The following is a 20,449-nucleotide window of genomic DNA, read 5'->3' as shown; positions in this document are numbered from 1 at the left end:
TCCAGTCAGTGAAATGACAAATATTTAAATTAATTGAGTCTCCCTCACCAGTGTTTCAGGTTGATGACCCTTCTTCACATGCTAGATGAACAGCTAAATATTTCTAGCAGTTTTTGTTTTTGTCTAAGATTTCCAGCATGTGCAGTGTTTTGCTTCTACAGCAATGTGCTGAATTTATGCCAGTTTTGTTTCTGTGGACAGGAAGCAAAAATCTATTCAATCTGCTTTCAGGAATCTACTAATGTCAGATTTAAGTTATCTTGAGCAGATAACTAACTCCCTTAAATTGGATTTGGAGTATATCGTGGCAAGTTGTGAAAAAGTAAAAATAAACATAAATTAATAAATATCCTTTCCCTCTTCCTATAAAAATTTGGAATACTAACCTATTGAATTTGATTGTTTGTTTTTGACACTAAGTTGTTTCTAATTTTAAAATCAGATATTTTCACCTTCACTTAATTAGGAAACCAACAAGACTTTTTTTTTAATTTTAGCAGACTCCTTAATGACTTAAATGTAAATCCACATTGAATTAATAGCTTTTTTTTACTGTGGTATTGTAAACGAACAATTGAGTGTCCTGATGCTGAAGTTTTTATTTTTGTTCCAAACTATTACAATTAGCGAAGTACTTATCAATTATAATAGAAGAACTGGAGAAATCAATTGGTTCTCAACAAATAGATACTCATCTGGATTTATTTAAAGGAAAGAATTGGCACCTTCCTCTGTACCTCTCTTGTTACAGAATTTTAATGAAGCCAGCGGCAAAGGTTACCTACTGGATAAATTGCACCAAGCAATCTCTCCTCATTTTTTTCAAAAGAATGACAATGTAAATTGGTTCACTTTTACCCACATGTCAGTCAACAGCAACAATTTACATTTGTATAGGGCCTCTATTACTGTAATACATTCTAAAGTGCTTTATTCATGAATATTCTTAAACACAAAAAGACTTCTTTAACTTGATTATTGCAATCATTAATCACTACTTTATTCTGAGCAGATGGCCTAATGATAAAAATGGAATAAATGATAACCTCATTTTTATTGTCCAGAGAATCCATGATATTGGCATCTGTTGTTTTAGTTAAAGACACAAAAAATGGCAGTGTATCGGCTTTGGGTGCTGAAAATTGACTTCCTAAAGTTTGAGTTGGATTGAAACTATCAGAAAGACCTTCTTTAAGGTGTAGCAAAATTGCAGCGATGTGCAAGAAGATCTATCTTTGATTTTTTTGGTTTCCAACAAAGGATTGAGCTGCACAGACCTCTGTTAAAGCAGAATAAGGTATTATCATTCTCACCTGAATTTGGATATGACTAGGTTAAGGATAAAGGACATTAGGCCTTCCTGTATGTTGACAAATTTCTTATTTTTATCCTATAGTTATGGTTTTCTCAGTTATATGATACAAAGAGCAGAATATTTCCTCGCACAGATCAATGTGAACATTGGTGTGAAAGTTGGGATAATCACGGAAACAGACAGTAAGAAACTTCTTGACATTAAGAATAAAAAGCCTAATTTTCCAACCCAGCGATGAGCAGTGAGATGAGATTCTCACTGGTGAGCAATGAAAGGTCTGTTTGCAAGCGTTAATCACACCTGGTTATTATGCAGTTCTCTCATTCTCACATTTGCTGGTTAGAAGCTAGATGGTGAAAATTCTTGATACAACAATCAAGAGTAGTTACCCAGCGATTCCAGATCAGTGCCTACATGCACTCCCTGCCCACGGGTGTTGGCACCCAATACCTTACCAGCCTCACCATATCATCATGGCACATCTCTGATCCACTTGCAAGACAATTCTGAGCTTGCATGCTTCACTTTAGAACACGCTAGTAACTTTCAATTAAATTCTGCTTTAAGAACATTTTGTGTGCAGGGACAAGCACTCATCTCATGACTTGGAACAACTTTCAAGGTCATTGCTTTGGCTTGTAGAGTTTGCTTGCTTGGTGATTCTGGATGCTCACAGCATCCTTGCCTTGCCTCACATTTTTGCACTTTACTCCTTAAACCAGAGCTTAAAGGCTCACAGTACTTCTGTTTTGCCTTACTGTTCAGCACAGGAACAAACCTGGACAGCTTTTCATGGTTGTCAGCAGTCATCAGACAAGGGGTGGGTTTATTGCTGCATAGCACGTTGTTACATCAGCTCACATCTGCACCGTGTGCCAGTGGAGTACAAAGCAAGCAAACTCTATATGTATCAACCAAGTGGTTATTGTCTCAAAGTCTGTGGGAGTACTTCTTGGTCCAGTTTAGAGTGACAGCCTTTAGTCAGGTACTCAAGTTGAGTAAATCAAGAGCATCCTTTGATATCAGTTCAGGGGCTTGGGTACAGTCGTTGACTGCTTGTTTGGTGAACTCCATACCTCTACAGTCCGGGGGTGAGCCAGGTTAACCCTGTGGCTCCAGTGCAAATGGTTTGGGACATCATAGGAAGTCATGTGGTGCACAGAGACCAGTCTTCAGTCAGGGCTGTCCATCCAACTCAGTCAAGGGGGTGAACCTCGTTTAGTCCTGGGGTCTCATCCATTAACAAACAAAGGGGTGGGAGGGGTAGTTGTCAGGGCCCAATGCTGTGAAATGGATGCTGTGAAACTCACGGATTGGAAGCAGCATGCTGGGGTACAGAGGGTATAGTGATTATGAAGGGGAGAGATAAAGGACCATGGCAGGGAGAGGGATAATCTGGAAGGTGGGAGCATCTGCAAGAGCTGGCTGCAACAATGGTGACTATATCTGGCTTGTTGACTGGATAGGCCTCAGGTTTGGGCTAAAATGGGTAGATAAGTAGTTGACCGTTTGGTTGAGAACATGTGGAACTTTAAGCCGATGGGGTTGACTGGAATACTGAGAAGGGAGTATCTATATTTTGGGGTTCACCAACTTAAAAGACTGAACGTGAGACTCACTGCTTTAAGTGTAACTGCAGTCTTCTTCCATTATAATACTTATAGCAAGTGGGCAATTGAGCTAAAATTAGAAGCCAACGCATCAGGAGTTTAATAGACTAACTGTTTGCTTCTGAGAGTTAGGTTTCATTTTCGAGCAATGGGAGGCCACTCAAAATAGCATTGCACAAGCATCCATACAATTCAGGTGAACGACACCTCTAGGCACTGCATACTATATGAACATGAACCTGCTGTTTGTACTACATCTCCTGGCTCCAAACACTCCTTACTACATTAATCATTACTAATCAAACCCATGAATTCCTATGACACACGAGCAATGTATTGCGGGAAAGATCCCCCCCCAATTGACAAAGTAGTCAGCACTTACCAAGTCCCCATATGATGTAGTTGCTTACTTCAAACCTTGGACTATAATAGCTGTGTAGCACACAAGGTGGCTAAAATCTGCAATGTTGTAGTTGCTGCTAGAAAGACATTCAGTCAGGCAGCTGATGCTGGAAAGTAAACATTTATAATATGAGAACATATTTACAGAAATGCAACACCCATGCCACCTATGTGCTCTCAGATGTTTTAGTCTTTCTTTGTCTCCCACTATGTCTCCCACTTTAGGCTAGAGTGGAGGGAGCCTGAAGTTTTGATTAGGTGATCCCTGGGCCTGGGTGTTGTAGCCAGAGGGTCCAGACTTGCTGAATGTGTGTGTGACTTGCAGGTGCACCCTTCTTGGCTTGAATTCCCACAGCTGAGGGCAGCAGACAGGTTGGAAGTGAAAGAGCTGGCCCCCTGAGGATTGTCATGAGCGCAAACTTTTGTGAGGCCTGTATGGGGTTCCTTCTCCAGCTGGGTGCATACTGACACCACACTGGTCCTCGTGCAGACGAACCTGGTCTGAAGTCAAGGTCCCTCATCTCTCTGTCGCTTTGCTGCTCATGCCGAGCCCCAATGCCTAAAGCGAAGGAGTGCATCTCCATGCCTGTACCCTGCAGGCACTGAATGTGCTGATTTAGCTCTCCATGGCAGCCTCTAACCTGTCCATGAGGTAGGGGAAAGAGAACAGACCTCCTCTGAGGTGCCCTGTTCACCTGTCCCTCCACCTCCCTGTCTGCAAAGCATAACACGCAATTTTCCTTTGTCTGGTCGCGTCATGCGCAATTCACATGAACTGTGCAGGGCAGATCCAGATTGATTCCTATAAGGTTGATGAGCTTAGTTACTTAAATCTAATCCACATATTCTATTCAGTTAAGTCTGATGTCACTCCATGGGAAAGACTGAAACAACATTTAAAAACCAGTGTTCTAAATTTACTGACATTTTTATTTGCTCCTGTTCTTCAAGTTATTTTTTTCAAAACCTATATAATTTGCTGAAAAAAAATCTGTTTATTGTTTAATATGCACTGTGGGACATAATTAAGCTAAGAATTAAGCATGGTAAGGTTACAACCAAACAGAACAAAAGGACCCAGGCCTCTTATTATAAATGTTGGTAATTATAGTTATTTTTATACCTTGTCTTCCACACACCAATAAAGAATCTGATCATTTATAGAATAGTTGTAGCTCAACTTCTTGCACTGTGCAACTTGATAAATCAGCAAGTACTCTTTAGGAAGTAATGCAATCAATCTATAATATAGAAAATTGCAAATTAATAAGCTGAATTATTCATCTCACGCAAAATAATTTGAAGTGGAATTCTAATGAAGACTCAGCTGGCTCCAAATGTGAATTCTGCTTTCTCTCCAAAGGTGCTGCCGGACCTGCTGAGTTTTACCAGTAATTTCTCTTTGTTTTAGATCTCTGCAGTTCTTTGTTTTATGAAATGGAGAGAATTGTACAAAATGACCTGGAAGCCTGTCTATATCTAGTGACTTGTAGAAGGACAATGAGATGCTAATTATCAGTAATGTATACTCCTATACAGCATTTAAAGTTTTCAGTTTAGTTTGTATCAATCATTTATGGAAGTTGTTCCTCATGTTCTAAAAGATCAGGCTCTCTTGCGTTTGATTGGCCAAAATAATCATTATCTGCTTGTTAACTGCATACATTTGCTGAAATGTAGACAAGGAAGAAACATTACCCAACACAAAAGAACACACTCCATTTGGAAAAATAAATAACTGATCAAGTTACTCAAATGTTTTCAAAGTGGCCAGACAGGAAACAGCAACTGCCAGATTTTGTCAAACTTGCATACGTAACCATGCTGTTTCTTCAGCCAATGATTATATATGGTTGGCAATAAAGGTTATAATGTAAAAACAATCAGTCATTACCGATCATTAAACATGCCCATAAAATGGCTGATGTTCTGTTGTAAATTTATCCAAAAGATGTACTTTAAGGGCTTGACCTCCCTTGAGCTTGTCTGCAAGTAACCCTATATCTCAAGTCTTCCTTACTCCAGATTACATTTGGGGGAGGAGATAGCCTAATGGTATAATCACTAGACTATTAATCTAGAAACTAAGCTGATGTTGTGGGGACCTAGGTTTGAATCTAGTCTCTGTGAGGTTTGAATTCAATGCGGAGAAAATAAAATCCTGGAAATAAGAATCTACTGATGACCATGAAATCATTGTCAATTGTCAGGAAAAACCCATCTGGCTCACTAATGTCCTTCAGGGAAGGAAATCTCTCATTCTTGCCTGGCCTGGCCTACATGTGACTCTAGAACCGCAACAATGTGGTTGGCTCCCAACTGCCTTCTGAAATTACCTTGCAAGCCACTTAGTTCAAGGGCAACTAGGGATAGACAATAAATGCTGGCCAGTTAGTGATCCCCATGTCCCATGAGCAAAATTTCCAAAAATACCCCTAATTCTTCCCGTCCTTGCATTCCCATGTGCTCGTGCTTCCTCTTGGCCACAATGCTTAGCGTAAAACTCATTTCCACCTACACATCTTTTCACCTTTCTAACTGCCTTTTCGTTTTAATCCAGATACTTTTCTCTAAATTTGGTATATATCTATTGCCTTGTGATGCACTCCACACTTTTAAGAATGGCAGGCAACATATTGTAAGTGCATATAAGAATAGGCCAGGCTACAAGGATAGGCCAGAGACAGGGAATTATCCAGTGAGTAACTGGATAATTCTCTTGAGGTTTGTCTCCATCAGTAAAGCAAAAGTCAAGTGCCCCCACTTGCCTAGATGAGTGCAACTCCAGCAACACTCAAGAACTTTGACATAATCCAAGACAAAGCAGCCTGCTCTATCAGAACCCCATTGTTAACTTTAAACATTCATTCACTTTACAACCAGTGCACCATGACAGCAGTACATACAATCAACAAGATGAACAGCAGTAATCTGTTAAGGGTCCTTCAATAAAATCTTCCAAACCTCCAACCTCTACTATGTAGAATGTCAAAGTGAGCAGATGCATGGGAACAACATCATCTGTAAGTTCGTCTCCAAGCCACACACTCTTCACTTCAACCTATGTTGCTGCTGTTTCAATATTGCTGGGTCAACAACTTGGAACTCCATTTCAAACAACAATGTGGATGTACCTACAGCAGATGAACTACAGCAGTTCAAGAAGGTGTCTCACCATTGCCTTCTTAAGCGAACTTAAGGTTGGACATCAATTTTTATCCTTTCCACTACTAGCATTATTCATTTGTCTGGAATGAATAAAAAAAGCTAAAGAACATGAGTGGTGTGCTGTCTTTGAGAATGAAGATAAAAGAAGAGAGGAAAAGAAACTTCAAAGAACACATAGAAATGCAAAACATTGCAAAAAGCAGTCAGATATAATAAGTTGGAACTTATACCACTGTTATGTAGATTTTTGGCTGAAAATTTACATTTTACCATGTTTGGGTGCACTGATATGCATGTGATAAACTCAGGTTTTTGTGATTTTTAACTGAAACATTGTCAGCCCAAGTCCTTTGAGGCTCAAACCCTGTTCTATCAGTAATATGATAATGGCTGATCATCCAACTCAGTACTCTGTTCCTGATCTCTCCTTACCCTTTGATACATTTATCCTTAGGAACTATATCTAGCTTCTTGAAAGCATTCAGTGTATTGACGTCAATCGCTTCCTGTGACAGAGAATTTCACAGGCTCTAGGTGAAGAAATATTTGTCCTCATCTCAGTCCTAAATGTCCTAACCCATATGTTTAGCATGTGGCCACTGGTTCTGGACTCCCTGGTCATCGGGAACGTTGTTCCTACGTTTACTCTGTGTCTATATATGTTGGAATTTTATAGGTTTCTATGAGATCCTGCCTCATTCTTCTAAACTATCATGAATAATGTCCTAACCAGTCTAGTTTATCTTCATTATTACTGATGAAGAGCTTATGATCAAAATGTTGATTCTCCTGCTCCTTGGATACTGCCTCATTGTACGCTTGCTGCCCTGTCCTTCTCAGTTTACACATTGCAGATTTGGAGGGTGCTGTCCAAGGAGCCTTGCTCAGTTGTTGCAGTGCACCATGAAAATGGTCACAGTGCTGACACTGTGCATTGGTAGAGGAGAGAGTAGCAGTCAAAAGTATTGGATGGGGTGCTGGATGGTATTGAGCTTCTTGAGTGTCATTGCAGAGAGTATTTCGTCAGACCCCTGACTTATACCTTGGAGACTATGGATGGGCTTTGAGCTGGGTGATAAAGTGAATTACTTACTGCAGAATTACTGACCTGCTCTTGTAATGGCAGTGTTTATGTTGCAGGTCAAGTTAAATTTCTGGTCAGTGGTACCACGGAATGTTGTTATTAGATAATTCAGTGATGGTATTGACTTTGATTGTCAATACTTGGAGTATCTTTTGGACATGTTGTATAACCTGGCACTAATGTGGCCCAAATGTTAGTTGTTATCAGCTTAAGCCTTAATATTGTCCAGGTCTTGCTGTGTACGGATATGGACTTCTTCACTATCTGAGGCGTCGCAAATCACGCTGAACATTGTGCAGTCATCAGTGATATTCCTACCTGTGAACTTATGGTGGAGGGAGAGCAATTGATGAAGCTACTAAACAGGATTAGGCTTAAGACACTAGATTGAGACTTCAGATTTTATTGTCATTCATGTACTCAAGCACAGGAATACAGAGGAACCTCGAGTATCCGAATATCAATTATCCGAATTTCGGAGTATCTGAAGAAGATCTCAAGGTCCCGATAGAAACATTACATCAAAGAGGTGTTCCAACACTGATTGTGTCTTTTGTTAACAATGATTAAAAATGAACTTGGCTTACTGAAATGCTGCCGAGAACAGTCCTGGACATCGATGGGAGCCCAAGCACATCTCCAAATGACTGCCTTCTCTCTCTCTCTCTCTCCCCACACTTTCCCTGGAGTTCTACACAGCGGTGTACCCTAAACCTCTCCTCCTGATAATCTCTCCAACAAAACAAAGGTGGAACTTGTCAAAAGTTTCAGTAAAAAGTGTGTGTGCGCGCGCGTGCGCGTGCGCTATTTTGAGACTCATCCCACAAAGGCAGCAACAATCTTACTATTGGTGTCCAGTCCTGCTGCCCCGGAGAGGGGGTGAGGGCAAGTAGGGGTCCGGCTCAGACGTGGGAGGCGGGGGGGAAGGGGGCAGACAGTGGGAGGGGGTAGGTTTGGATGGAGTTGGCAAGGGTGGTGGTGGGCAGAGTTGGAACGAGGTTATGGGGGCAGAAAGGGGTGGGGTGGGGGCTTGTGCGCAGTGTACTGCTGCCTAGTCTCCTGAATGGGGAGTGGACTTAGCAAGTGCTCACTGTATCAATCACATTGAACTGATTGGGGGAAAGGGCTTCAGCAGTGCTGCAGGTCCCTTACACACAAGTGTGTGTCTGCTCAGAAACAAACCCTGATACAGACAGAAGGAGCAGGCAAGCAGAGCAAGGATAAAGGAAACTTCAGAAAACTCCGTGTCCCAGAGGAGAGGCATTGAATCAATTAACTGAATAATCAATTATCTTAATGAAATACTGCCCACCCATTTTGTTTGGATAATCGAGGTTCCTCTGTACTGTGAAAATTGTATAATGTCGCCACACATGGTGCCATTTTAGGTACAAAAGTGCCTATACACAAAAAAAATGTAGGTACAAAGTAGTAAGAGAAGCAAGAGTTAAAAAGTTAAGCCTTATTTCATAGAATAGTAGAAAAATAAAGAAATAGACTATGGTTTACGTTAAAGTCAACAGATATGCAATAGCCGCCATTTTTAGTTGTTTCATCAATTGTTGTCCCTCCACCATCAGTTCAGAGGTAGGGATTTTTATTGATGATTGCACAATGTTCAGCATCATTTACGACTCCCCAGATATTTAAATTCCTTATTAAATAAAGGAATATGGTAAAAGCTCAACAGTCTTTGATGAATCCTCTGCTTATCTCACTCTCTGGGAGGCCTTAGCTGTCTGTTCTTAAAGCAGATACTGTTGCTGTTGTTGAGACTGCCACTTTTCCATTCTCCCCCAGTGCCTTGGGAACATGCCCTCGCAGGATCCACTCACATGCCAAGCTGAGGCACCACCATGAGCCGCCATCAGACTGACCGACATACTGCTGGGAACCACCGAGAGACCAGGCCCAGGACCTGTCACGAGCTGCCTAGAGATCAGGCTGAGACCCCCCCACAACCTGCTAGTAGACCAAGCCAAGACCTGCCATGAACCACAAAGAGATCAGGCTGAGACCAGGCTGAGACCTACCACAAGCTGCTGAGAGACCAGGCTGAGAGATGCCAAAAGACCAGGCTGAGACCTGCCATGAACTGCTGAGAGAGCAGGCCGGGACCTGCCACGAACTACAAAGAGATCAGGCTGAGAGACCAGGCTGAGACCTGTCATGAGCTGCCGAGAGACCAGGCTGAGAGCCACCATGTCATCAAGAGACCAGGCTAGGACCGACATTAAGCCATTGGGAGACCAGGCTGAGACACGCCACAAACTTCTGAGAAACCAGGATGGGTTCCGCCAGGAGCTGACGAGAGACCAGACCAGGGACCTACCACGAGCTGCCGAGAAACCAGGTCCTGGACCTGTCACAAGCCATCAAGAGACTGGGCTGAGAGCCATCTTGCTGCCGAGCCACCACCAGTCACCTGGAGACCGGGTCCGGACCCACCGACAGATGAAAGGGGGGATAAAACAGAAAGAAACAGAAGGAGTGGAGGAGCTCCAATTGGAGCATCCTACTCTGCTTCCATCTTGATTGCAAATACCTATCCTGAGGAATTTCTGCAGTGATGTCCTGTGACATGTCCGTTGAGCAGTCAAGGCCCAGTCTGGGACTTTGCAGAACTGCTGCATTCCTCAAAATCAAAATCATTTGACCATACCTCCTTGATGTAGCCTTGTACCACGATTAGAATGTGAAATGCTGCCAGTTTGGCAACTATGCTGAAGTTATATTGCCACTTTTGCAAAGTGGCTTTGAAATCAATTAGTATGACCTGATTTTGAAAGACAATCCAAGAAAATTTCAATATTCTGTTTTTTAGCAGAATCATCCTTAAAAGTAGTTTTTTTTCCCAACTTCCTGAGGTTTGTCATAGTTCTCCATAAATTACTTGAGAAAAGAATGATGTTTTGCTGCCTTGCAAAACGAACCAATTATTTTGATTTGATAGGACTGTACAAAAACTTGTGGAGACTAATCTGATTATTTACTTTTTCTGTTTTCCACATCTTATCTTTCATGGAGTTTTTCCATACAATGATTTTATATTATGTTTGTCTTCTACAAAATGCTTGTAAAATTATATGGTTTGAACTGTTTTGAATTTACCGAAATTTGCTAATTGGCAATAATTAAACTTAACATTTATGATGGGGTAATTTTATGGTAATAAGATGTTCCAAAAGATTATTTATTAACTAGAAGTATTAGAGAACTGCTGCCAGTGATACTTTAAAGTGGTGTTTTGTATGTGTGTTTTTTGATTTACTTATTAACATTGAATGTTATAAAATAATCCCATTTAAGTGAATCTTAGTGAAACAATATGATTAAAGTGATAAGGGACTGTCTAGATTTTTCCATACTCAGTCAGTAGCTGAAGACTTTTCACAAATCTAGTGTCCCAAAATGTAAGCAGACAATATTTTGTTGTGTCTTACTTGACTATTGGCAAAATAGAAAAGAACGCATGTCTGCATAAAACATACTTGACCTCGACCAAATCAAATAACTTAAGTAACAAGCTTTTAGCCAAAACTATGTCTTATTATCTGTATGGGGTACACTAACTACATATTGTAACAATTGTACTCTGACAGGTATATTTATGATATTAGTTGGAACAATGCCAGTTGATCACATGGTTATAATTCGACTTAGATATGTGCTTTTTTTTTCCTTTTTTCAGATGTCAGACAGTTTAATACAAGGCTATTATGACAGATACATGCCCCGAATGAAAGAGTTGGAAGCATTTAACCTGGTAAGCTTTGGGGAATAAACATAAAAGAATTTGCACATGAGAAGCAAGGGAAGTATGCCGATTTTTTTTCCAGGATCACTGCCCTAAACACTGTTGACCTGACAGTGCAGTCAAAACAAAAGTTTGTTGCGATAGCAATAGTTTTCTAACATTATAAAGATCTGCATGAAGCAAAATTCATTCAATAAGATGAATCCCAATTAAGCACAGTCAAAAGCAGACCAGGAGAGGATTTTTAGTATCTTCTGACTAATGGAGTTTAGTATCCTTTGACAAGAATTTCAGCTCTCCATTCAAAGGAAACACTGGCCTTTATTTGTAGGCTATAAATGTGTCCATTGGTTTCTGGCTTGGGACAAGTGGTGCTCTCTATGTGGTCATAAGACGAAGGAATTTGGATCCACTCAAGGGTGGCACAAATTGGTAATTTGTTCTAAAATGTTCATCCCATTTTCAGATGCCACAGGGACTGAGGAAAAGAAGAAAGAACATATTGGTATTCTAGTGCTGAGGGGTACCAGTGTAAAATTGCATAGTGCTGACAAGGTGCCAAAAGTGGTAAAATTAAGAGAGCATTTCATCCCCCAGCACTGACATGTTACATTAACCAGAACCAAAAAGATCAACAAAAACATTTTGTTTTAAATTATAGGCAGGTGCAGAAATCAATAATTGAGCTAAGTTTCCAATTACTATGACAATTAATGCTACACAGATATCTTGGTCAACTTGCTGCCCATACTCACTCTAAGACTTAAGGCAAACACTTGTCAGTATAATATTGTTGGGTGTACTTGTAGTTAAAGAAATTTTCATTTCAGTACAAATTATTTTAGATCTCTAGCGATATAGTCTGACTTAATTTAATTCAGTTCTGTAAGTTAATAGGAATTCTTTAGCTAAAAATGGAGTTAAGTCAATATTGTGATGAGAAACGTGGGTGGCAAAATTTGGCTACTACATCAAGGGGAGATGGTAGCATAGTTGTATGTCATAGGATTAGTCATTGAGAGGCCCAGGCTAATACTGTGGCTACATGGCTTCAAAACCTACCATGGCAACTGGGGAAATTTAAATTCAGTTAATAAATCTGGAATAGCAAAGAAAGTTTCATAGTCATTACTACCGAGACTATCATTGATTGTAAAATCCACCAGGTTCCCTGATGTCCTTTACAGAAGGAATCTGCATCACAGAGCTGAGCCTACAATGTATTGTGGCTGACTTCTAGCAACCCACAAAGTTCAAGGGCAATTAGCAATGCACAACAAATTAAGGTCTTGCCAGTAATGCCCATATTCCATAAAAAAGTTTTTACAATTAAGCAATTAAAAATTACACTTACATTTAACCCTGAAGTTTACAGTCACAGTGAACAAACCATAAATTCTTCCGGAAATTCTAATGCCCAGTTCTTGCCATTGGGAGCTCTGACCCAGTGGAGTTTGATGAACAGGGTAGCAAACTTTATTACATTCCTGTTTTTCTATCTGAAAATAGTCCGAATAAGAAATATTGATATTCAGATGCTCTTGATAGTGAGAAGGGAGCACATTAACAGCTATGCTACAGTGACTCTATACACATGTATTTGAAATTTTGTTGGCAGTCAGTCTGAGGAGTCCAACAAAGAGCATACTGTGTCTGTGGGCAAGACATATTGTGTCTTGTGCATTCCAAGATTGTGTTAATTGGAGCAAGGAAAAGGAGGAGGTCATTTTACTCATATAATGTGTTGGCATATTTATGTGTAGCATACTTAATTAACTTCTACTAAGGCCTGCTTGATGCTAAACTTGGAACTTGGAACTATCTTGGAACTTCAGAATATTATATTGACATAAGAATCCATTCCATATGAGCAAAAGTCGTGAACCTCCGTAAAAAATACTTTCTATTAAATACAATTAGCGACAGCTGTTTAAATAGATTAATAATTAAAACTGTTGACTGCATTATTCAACTTGGATAGCTGATGAACAGATAGTTATGAAACACTTAAATCGACAATTGGAACTATTGTATGCATCTTTCTTTCAGCTGAAGGTAGCCTTATCCCCTTGTATAGAGGGTTTGATTCTCTTGGACCGGCTTTGCTACCTCAAAGAACAGGTACCTCTGTCTCTCACTGGGTGGTGTATATGGGGTACTTCATTCTGCCAAAGATTTCATGTCTTTAATGTAATTATGGAGATTTTCAGAAAATGCTTTATTTCTTTAAATTGATCTGTGTAGTTTTGCATTCTTTAAAACGTATGGCTAACAGATGTTCTATATATTTGCTATGGTTACATTTGTTTATCTCACTTAATCAAAAAAGTGGCATTTAAAATACAACTATAAGACAGAAGACAGTATGCAGTCCAACTGACAGATATATTTTACAATGGTTGGGTTAAAAATAGAATAAAATGGTGAAATTACAGTACCTTGATTGCTGTGAATTACCTGTATTAGTTACAATAAATTATCTACACATGGTAACTACTGTAATTACAATATGATTTTATCATTATACACATGAGTACAAATGCAGGGACACATATGTATTCAATGTGAAATGACGTGTTTTGTTGAAGCTTTATTTTAATGAACCATCTGAAATGTTTCTTAAACTTATGTCTTTTGCAGGCAAATGTAGCATGGTCAGCATTAGTACAGCTGTTTGATCCCCTGAAGTCCCCAAGATGTTATGCGGTAATTGGCGTGAAGAAGTAGCATTGCTCCAAGTTCACATACCATATTTTTGATACAAGTTTGATTTCAAGATTTTTACTTTATCCATTCCTGTACAAACTAAATTTATGATTTTAGGGGGTGTGAAGTTTCCAGTTTAATGTTACATTTTTAAACAGTTGAATACAAATTTTGCACACATAAGTTGTTGAATAAATGAAAAATTTGAGAGAAAAAGTTATTATTGTAAATTGCATTTTCTGACCAGACTTGTTCAAGTGAAAGAGTTAAAATCTTTTTAAACAGGAACATTCAATTTTTCATGAAATGAAAAGTGAGGATTTTAATTTTGAAACCACCAGCTTGTTGTTTTTCGTAATCAAAAATTAATTTGCATCTACTTGCATGCACATTTTTGTTTCATAACTTAAATTACGTTGAATAAATGTTAAGTGAAGGTCCAATTTAACCTAGTTATCTAGACAACTAGAATGCAATTTAAAGTAATGCCAACAGCGCAAAGTTCAAATCCCATTCCAGCTAAGGTAGACTTTATCTCTCGACTCTCTCCTTATCCTATGTAGTTTGGACTGAAGTACATTGCTCTCAAGCTTGTCTGATATGGAATTTGAATGTATAATGATTGTTTTTTGCAGAGGATAATTTCTATAGGATTTTTAATTAATCTTGTCTGAGTGCACAATACTATATCTAAAATAACTTTATCCCTAGTTGATTACAAAACCTGATGTTTCAGGGAATTGTCACAAAAGCAGTCTACAAATACCTCTTCCAATTTGATATGTTCAGTCTATATAAACAGTCAGACCCTTACAATTAATACTCCATCTTTTGTTAGAAACTCCAGTTGTTTCTTTTTAATATTCTGTCTAGCAATATTGTCTAACAAGTAGAACTTGCAGTGAAGAGAGGTATTTGAGTTGAATGACAGAGGTGCATTTTAGGGCCAGCTGGATACACTCTGGAGAGTGCAAGGATTAGGAGATTATGTTCAAGAAAGATGGATTGAGGTTCATGTAGATAATATGTACAGTTGTGGAACTGTTCAATCAAGTAGCCTATTTCTGTGTTTTAAGTGCTTGGTAATACAGTGAAGCTTTGTGGAATTAAGTAGGATATATTGAATCTTGTCTGTCTTGCACATTGTTGGCAGTGATTTAAGGGAGAAGACAGTTGCGGTCATAATGTCACTAAATTAGTAATCCAGAAATCCAAGATAATGTTTTTGATGACATGGGTTGAAATCCCGCCATGGCAAATGGTGATGTCAGAACTCAATAAACAAATTATAGTGATATTTGAATTCAATAAAAATCAGGAGTAAAGAAGCTAAACTAATGCCATCCATGTGACCACTATCAACCATTGTAAAAACCCATCTCATTCACTACTGTCCTTTTAGGGAGAAATTTGCTTCCTTACCTGGTCTGGCTTACATATATCTCAGACCCATGATAATGTGGTTGATTCTTAATTACCAATTTGTTATGGGCAATATACATGGGCCTTATCCACTGATGCCTACAATTTGTGAAGGAATAAAATAAAAGCAAGGTCCTTGTGGATTTATTAGCTTAATTCCTTTTTCTTAATTTATTCAGGCAAAATGCAAGTTGCGAATATGATTTGGGATCTATTTTTCCAGTCACCACATTCATTAATTTGTGCTGACCTGAATCTTAGGTGCACTTGCAGCTATACTTGAAGAAGCAGCGTGCATTTTTTTTTTCGTTGCAGCTGCACCTTGTTGAACAAGTTAGAGCCTGCAAAGGAACCCTTCTAAAACCACAGTTTATGATGAAAATTATTGTGGTGGAAACAGAAATTGTAGGTAGTTATTCACTGAAGCATTTTGGAAATTTGGGAATACTATCACACAATTGCTGATAGTTTGGGGGCCCTGCTATTGTAAGTGGAAGTAATGAAAAAGGCTCTATTTGGAGCAATAGATCATTTTCCAAGTAATGTGCCAGCCGCTTGTAGGGAGATCGCTATTTGAGTAATTCAGTCATTCAGCTTCATCATATGTTGTAGGAATATTGTTAGGAGCTTTAGAAAGCTTGAAAAATAAGCAGGCTGAATATAAACCATAGGAGGAAGAGCGGGCTTGTAGAGCTGAATGGCCATTTTATGTCATGGCTGATCATCTCCCTCAATGCCATTTTTCTGCACTATCCCTCTGTTATGGATCAGACCAGATCCCCCTCAAAGTATTTTCAGAAGGTAGCTTAGACCCTAACCTTTTCTAATTTCAAAGGTAAATGTGATGTGATGCTACTTGTCAAACGACTCGACATTAAGCAAAACAATTTATTTAAACACTATAATTACAATACAGACAAAAGAAAAAAGAATTTAGAATAACTTAACTGTTGGAAAACCTAATAGAATAATAGATACAGTACCTTTTACTAATTAAGTGTTCTAACATAGTAATCTGCCAAAACCAAATCCGTTTGCAAACAGGCAAATTCAGACACAGTTCCTCACATGTGGTTTTCCAATCCAGGAGGAAGAAACATCAAAAGAAAAGTCAGAAAGTGTAGCAGCCAAATGACATTCACTGACACTTCCAATTCTTTGAGACCCCAAATAGCTTCTGATTAAAACTCAGTCTGAAAAGTAAAAAAAACTGGAAAGCCTGGTGTGTGAGAGCTGACCACACCCAGAATGCTTCCATCGTTCCAATTTTTTTTAAATCCTAAAGGCTTCACAAGTTATTTACTTAAATCATCTTCAAGTAGCCAATTCAATACCTGTGTCCTACAACGTCTCTTCAAAAAAAAGGACAAAATAACCTTTAAAGTGACAACATCATCACACCCCGTCCCTTGATTTATTGATATTTAGAAATCTATTATCCCAACCTTGAATATACTCAATAAGTGAGCTTGAAGAGCCCTCCAGCATAGAGAATTCATATCCTCTGACCAAAGTAATTCCTCCCGTCTGCCTCAGGCTTGCACATTATCCTGAGACTAGAAGACCCCACTGAATCTCTTTTCCTCTCCCTTGTCATCCTGGCCTGACCTGGAAAATCTTTTGACTGTTGTAGCCAATTTGCACACAACACAGTCCCTCAAACAGTAATGTGATAATAATTAGATAATCAAATTAACAATGTTGACCAAGGGAAAAATATTGGTCAGGACACTGAGGAGGACCATCTTTGAAATAATTCCATGAATTATTTTATGTCCACTTGAGACAGCAGATGGAGCCTCAGTTCAACACCTTATTAGAAATACAGTGCAGAACATCCTCAGTACTGTGCTGAAGTGTTAGCATTCATGGACATTGTGCTAAAGTATTTGGAATGGGACTGGAATACACAATCATGTAATTCAAAGGTAAACGTGCTATCACTAAGCATTATCTACCCCATAACTTCTGCTTAACACTAGACTGGTGCCCCAGTGCTGTTTCCACTTAAGGGACTATGTGTTCACAACTAAAGTTTCACATATAGGGAGTTTATTACCTTGGCTATAAGAACAAAGTACAGTGGATACTGGAAGTCTGAAATAAAAGTGTGAAATTTTGGAAATAGTCACAGGTGTAGAATCATCTGTGGAAAAAGAAAAAGCGTTCGAGTTTCAAGTTAGTGAATGAAAGTTCTTAGACATGTCCTAGGTTTTAAGCAAAGGGAATGAGTTCATGGAAGGTTGTAACTGTTGGTGATGATTCTACTTTATTTCCCAATCAAATCTCTAAGCACATATTTCTTGCTGGCCCTGTTCCCATTTCTTCTTGCTGCTCACTGTTGTTCTTCTGTGTTTGAATTGCTCCTGTCTTTCACTCTATCACAGTCCTTCCCGTTTCTTCGTTTCTCCCCTCCACACCACTTTCACCCCCATTACTTCACATCTTTGCCTTGCTTAAAAATGTTTCATTGTTTTTTATTTCCTCTCACACGGATGCTGCAGGATCTGCTGAGTAGTTCCAGCACTTCCTGGTTTAATTTCCAAGTCTTGGCTACTTGTCAAGTTGGGATATGGGATAAAGACAATGCACTCCATACAGACAAATGGGAGAGAGGATGACAAATCAGCACCTGTTTTTCATTGTACTCTATTTTCCTTTCTGATGACCATTGACCTTGTGTCTCCCACGCCCCCTCCATATTTTTCAGTTATTCACATATCTATGTCTCTTAAATGTCTTTAATTTATAATATTGTGCTTCATCCTAATATACCATGTTATTATCACCAATCATTTAAACATCTCTAATCTTCTTTTCAAGAACTTTAGTAATTTTACTTCATCCATCATATGTATTTGAGTGCATGTCTTTCTTGCCTATTCACATCCCCCATATTCTTTGATATGTTTCTTCTACAAATGTTGTTCATCTGCAATTTTCTTCCAGGTCTGATAAAAATTTTCACCTGAAAGGTTAACTGGTTTGTTCTCACTACAGATGTGGACTTGCCTATTAAGTGTTTCCAGAATTTTTCTTGTTTGTTTCAGCTTCCTATCATCTGTAGCTTTTGATTTTAACCTCTTTTCTGCTGGGAAATCTCTAACCTGTACACGTTCCCTCTCCAGTGGGAAAGCCAAAATCAAAAGGGCTGGTTTTCAATGTGAAACCTGTGAAGTAAAAACAGTGTGTTGGCCACAGCTGAAAGCGAGGAATGTGAAAAAGAATACAACTATGAGGTTTAAGTTCAACAAGAAAAGAGGAACAAAGCCAACAAGGATATTAAAATAGTTTGGAATTATGTATGTTTAACATATAAATCAGGACCTCAATTATGTAAGGGCATTGTCCTTGAGGAAAAGGGAACAAGGAGATCCAGTTGTTGCTGTGATAATATCATAAGATATATCACACACAAGTGGTGTGATATGTTTTGAAATACTCTATGATCTTGATCTTCAGCAAACAAACTTAAATGACATTTCGAGTGAAGGTACTGTCCCTTTATTAGCAACAATCCTTGTTTTGGTCAAAAGACAGAAACAAGCACTGGAAAGCCACAAAAAATAGAAATGAATGCATCTTTCATTAATTCTAATCTTTCTTGTCCCTGTTATTTTGTCCCTCTTCCAAAAGATCATTTATTTTTAATGTCGGTGATTTCACAGATGTAGCCATCTATTGTTATGTTGCTAGATACATCATTGAGCATTTGTAGGGCATTCACTCAAAGGAAACATCAGAGATAAGGCCAGTCCCACTCTGTACATATACACTGTAGCAAAGGTGACTGGCTTTCCTCTTAGACGTGACTTACCTCTTGATTACCAAAATATTATACCTTTGTTAATTAACGGCTGTGAGGATAAGTTCAGTAACACTTGCAAGAAAAGTTTAGCTAGGAGAAAGTGAGGACTGCAGATGCTGGAGATCAGAGCTGAAAAATGTGTCACTGGAAAAGTGCAGCAGGTCAGGCAGCATCCAAGGAGCAGGAGAGTTGACATTTCGGGCATAAGCCCTTCTTCAGGATATCAAGAAAAGTTTAGCCTCAATGGTGAGAAAGCTTTAAGAAAAAATAATTTGGGACAGAATTAACAGTCACATAATTAAGGGAAGTAGCATGGACTTGACAAAGGATAGTGGGTTTAAGTTACTTTAAGTTTTTTTATAATGTAAAAGAGCTGAGGAGGGTTATGTAGTTTACATGGATTTCCAAAAACTAGCCAGTAACATTAAAACCCAGAAAATAAAAACAAAATGGCAGCATGGAGTTACAGGAAGGCACTTAGTGACAGTATCATTGGCTGAGTGACAGGAAACAGTTAATGAAGGATAAACAACGCTGGAAATTCTCAATAGATCGAGCAGCATCAAGTTTCAGGTCAAAATCTTTTTTCAGAACAGTCCAACATGTCAAGTGCAATAAACCTGGGAATTACCAATGATACAGTTGGGAAGTTGCAAAGATATCAGTTAGGGGACTTGTCTGTTCTAAATCAAAAAAGGTGGCGAGATGTCCCGGGTGACTGAGTAGGTAGTGCAGAGGGCAGGAGGCACAGTAGTTTGGGGTGAGGGGTGGGGACAAAACAATTGAGTGAGAAGACTGCATGCAACATCAAGAGCGGTCGACTATAACTCTAAATGGAAAGTGGGTACAGTGGCAGAGGTAGAGTGAGTGTGAGATAGCAGAGAGAAGATTTTAGCATTATGGAGCACAGGAGCCATTAATCTTCAGGCAGTATTGCTGCATTTTCCTTCTAATTGTGGATACTATACTGTAGTGGATACTTGACCAAGCTGACGGGGTCAGATACTGTGATCTCCTCTGGAGTCTGGGAGGTGAGAAGGCCCCTCTTCTTCCCCTGTCCAGCAGGACCTCCAGGTCGGAAGTAGAGTGCCAATGTCCCTCTCTCAGTCATGTCATTTGGAATTGCACAGCAACGCACTGAGGACAGATCCCAGCTTGCAGCATTTGAAATGGTGTT

At 39.1% G+C, this 20,449-nt stretch overlaps 1 protein-coding gene across 3 annotated transcripts in view; it reads left to right on the top strand.

Annotated features, from left to right (window-relative positions):
* mettl25 (methyltransferase like 25) overlaps positions 1–14,236 on the top strand; it is an 88,072-nt gene extending 73,836 nt beyond the window's left edge. For 2 of the 3 annotated variants that reach the window (XM_060839753.1, XM_060839754.1), the window contains 3 exons: positions 11,271–11,345; positions 13,386–13,457; positions 13,977–14,236. In XM_060839753.1, the coding sequence (XP_060695736.1) occupies positions 11,271–11,345; positions 13,386–13,457; positions 13,977–14,063 (234 nt within the window). In that variant the 3' untranslated portion in view covers positions 14,064–14,236. Of the gene's footprint in view, positions 1–9,379; positions 9,488–11,270; positions 11,346–13,385; positions 13,458–13,976 lie in introns of those variants that run through there. The other variant, XM_060839755.1, reaches the window with a different exon arrangement.
* Positions 14,237–20,449: the final 6,213 nt, after the last annotated feature.

The sequence above is a fragment of the Hemiscyllium ocellatum genome, chromosome 19, assembly GCF_020745735.1.
Source record: "Hemiscyllium ocellatum isolate sHemOce1 chromosome 19, sHemOce1.pat.X.cur, whole genome shotgun sequence".
Taxonomy (NCBI): domain Eukaryota; kingdom Metazoa; phylum Chordata; class Chondrichthyes; order Orectolobiformes; family Hemiscylliidae; genus Hemiscyllium; species Hemiscyllium ocellatum.
Note: the sequence above shows the minus strand (reverse complement) of the source record. Positions and strands in the feature narration are given on the sequence as shown.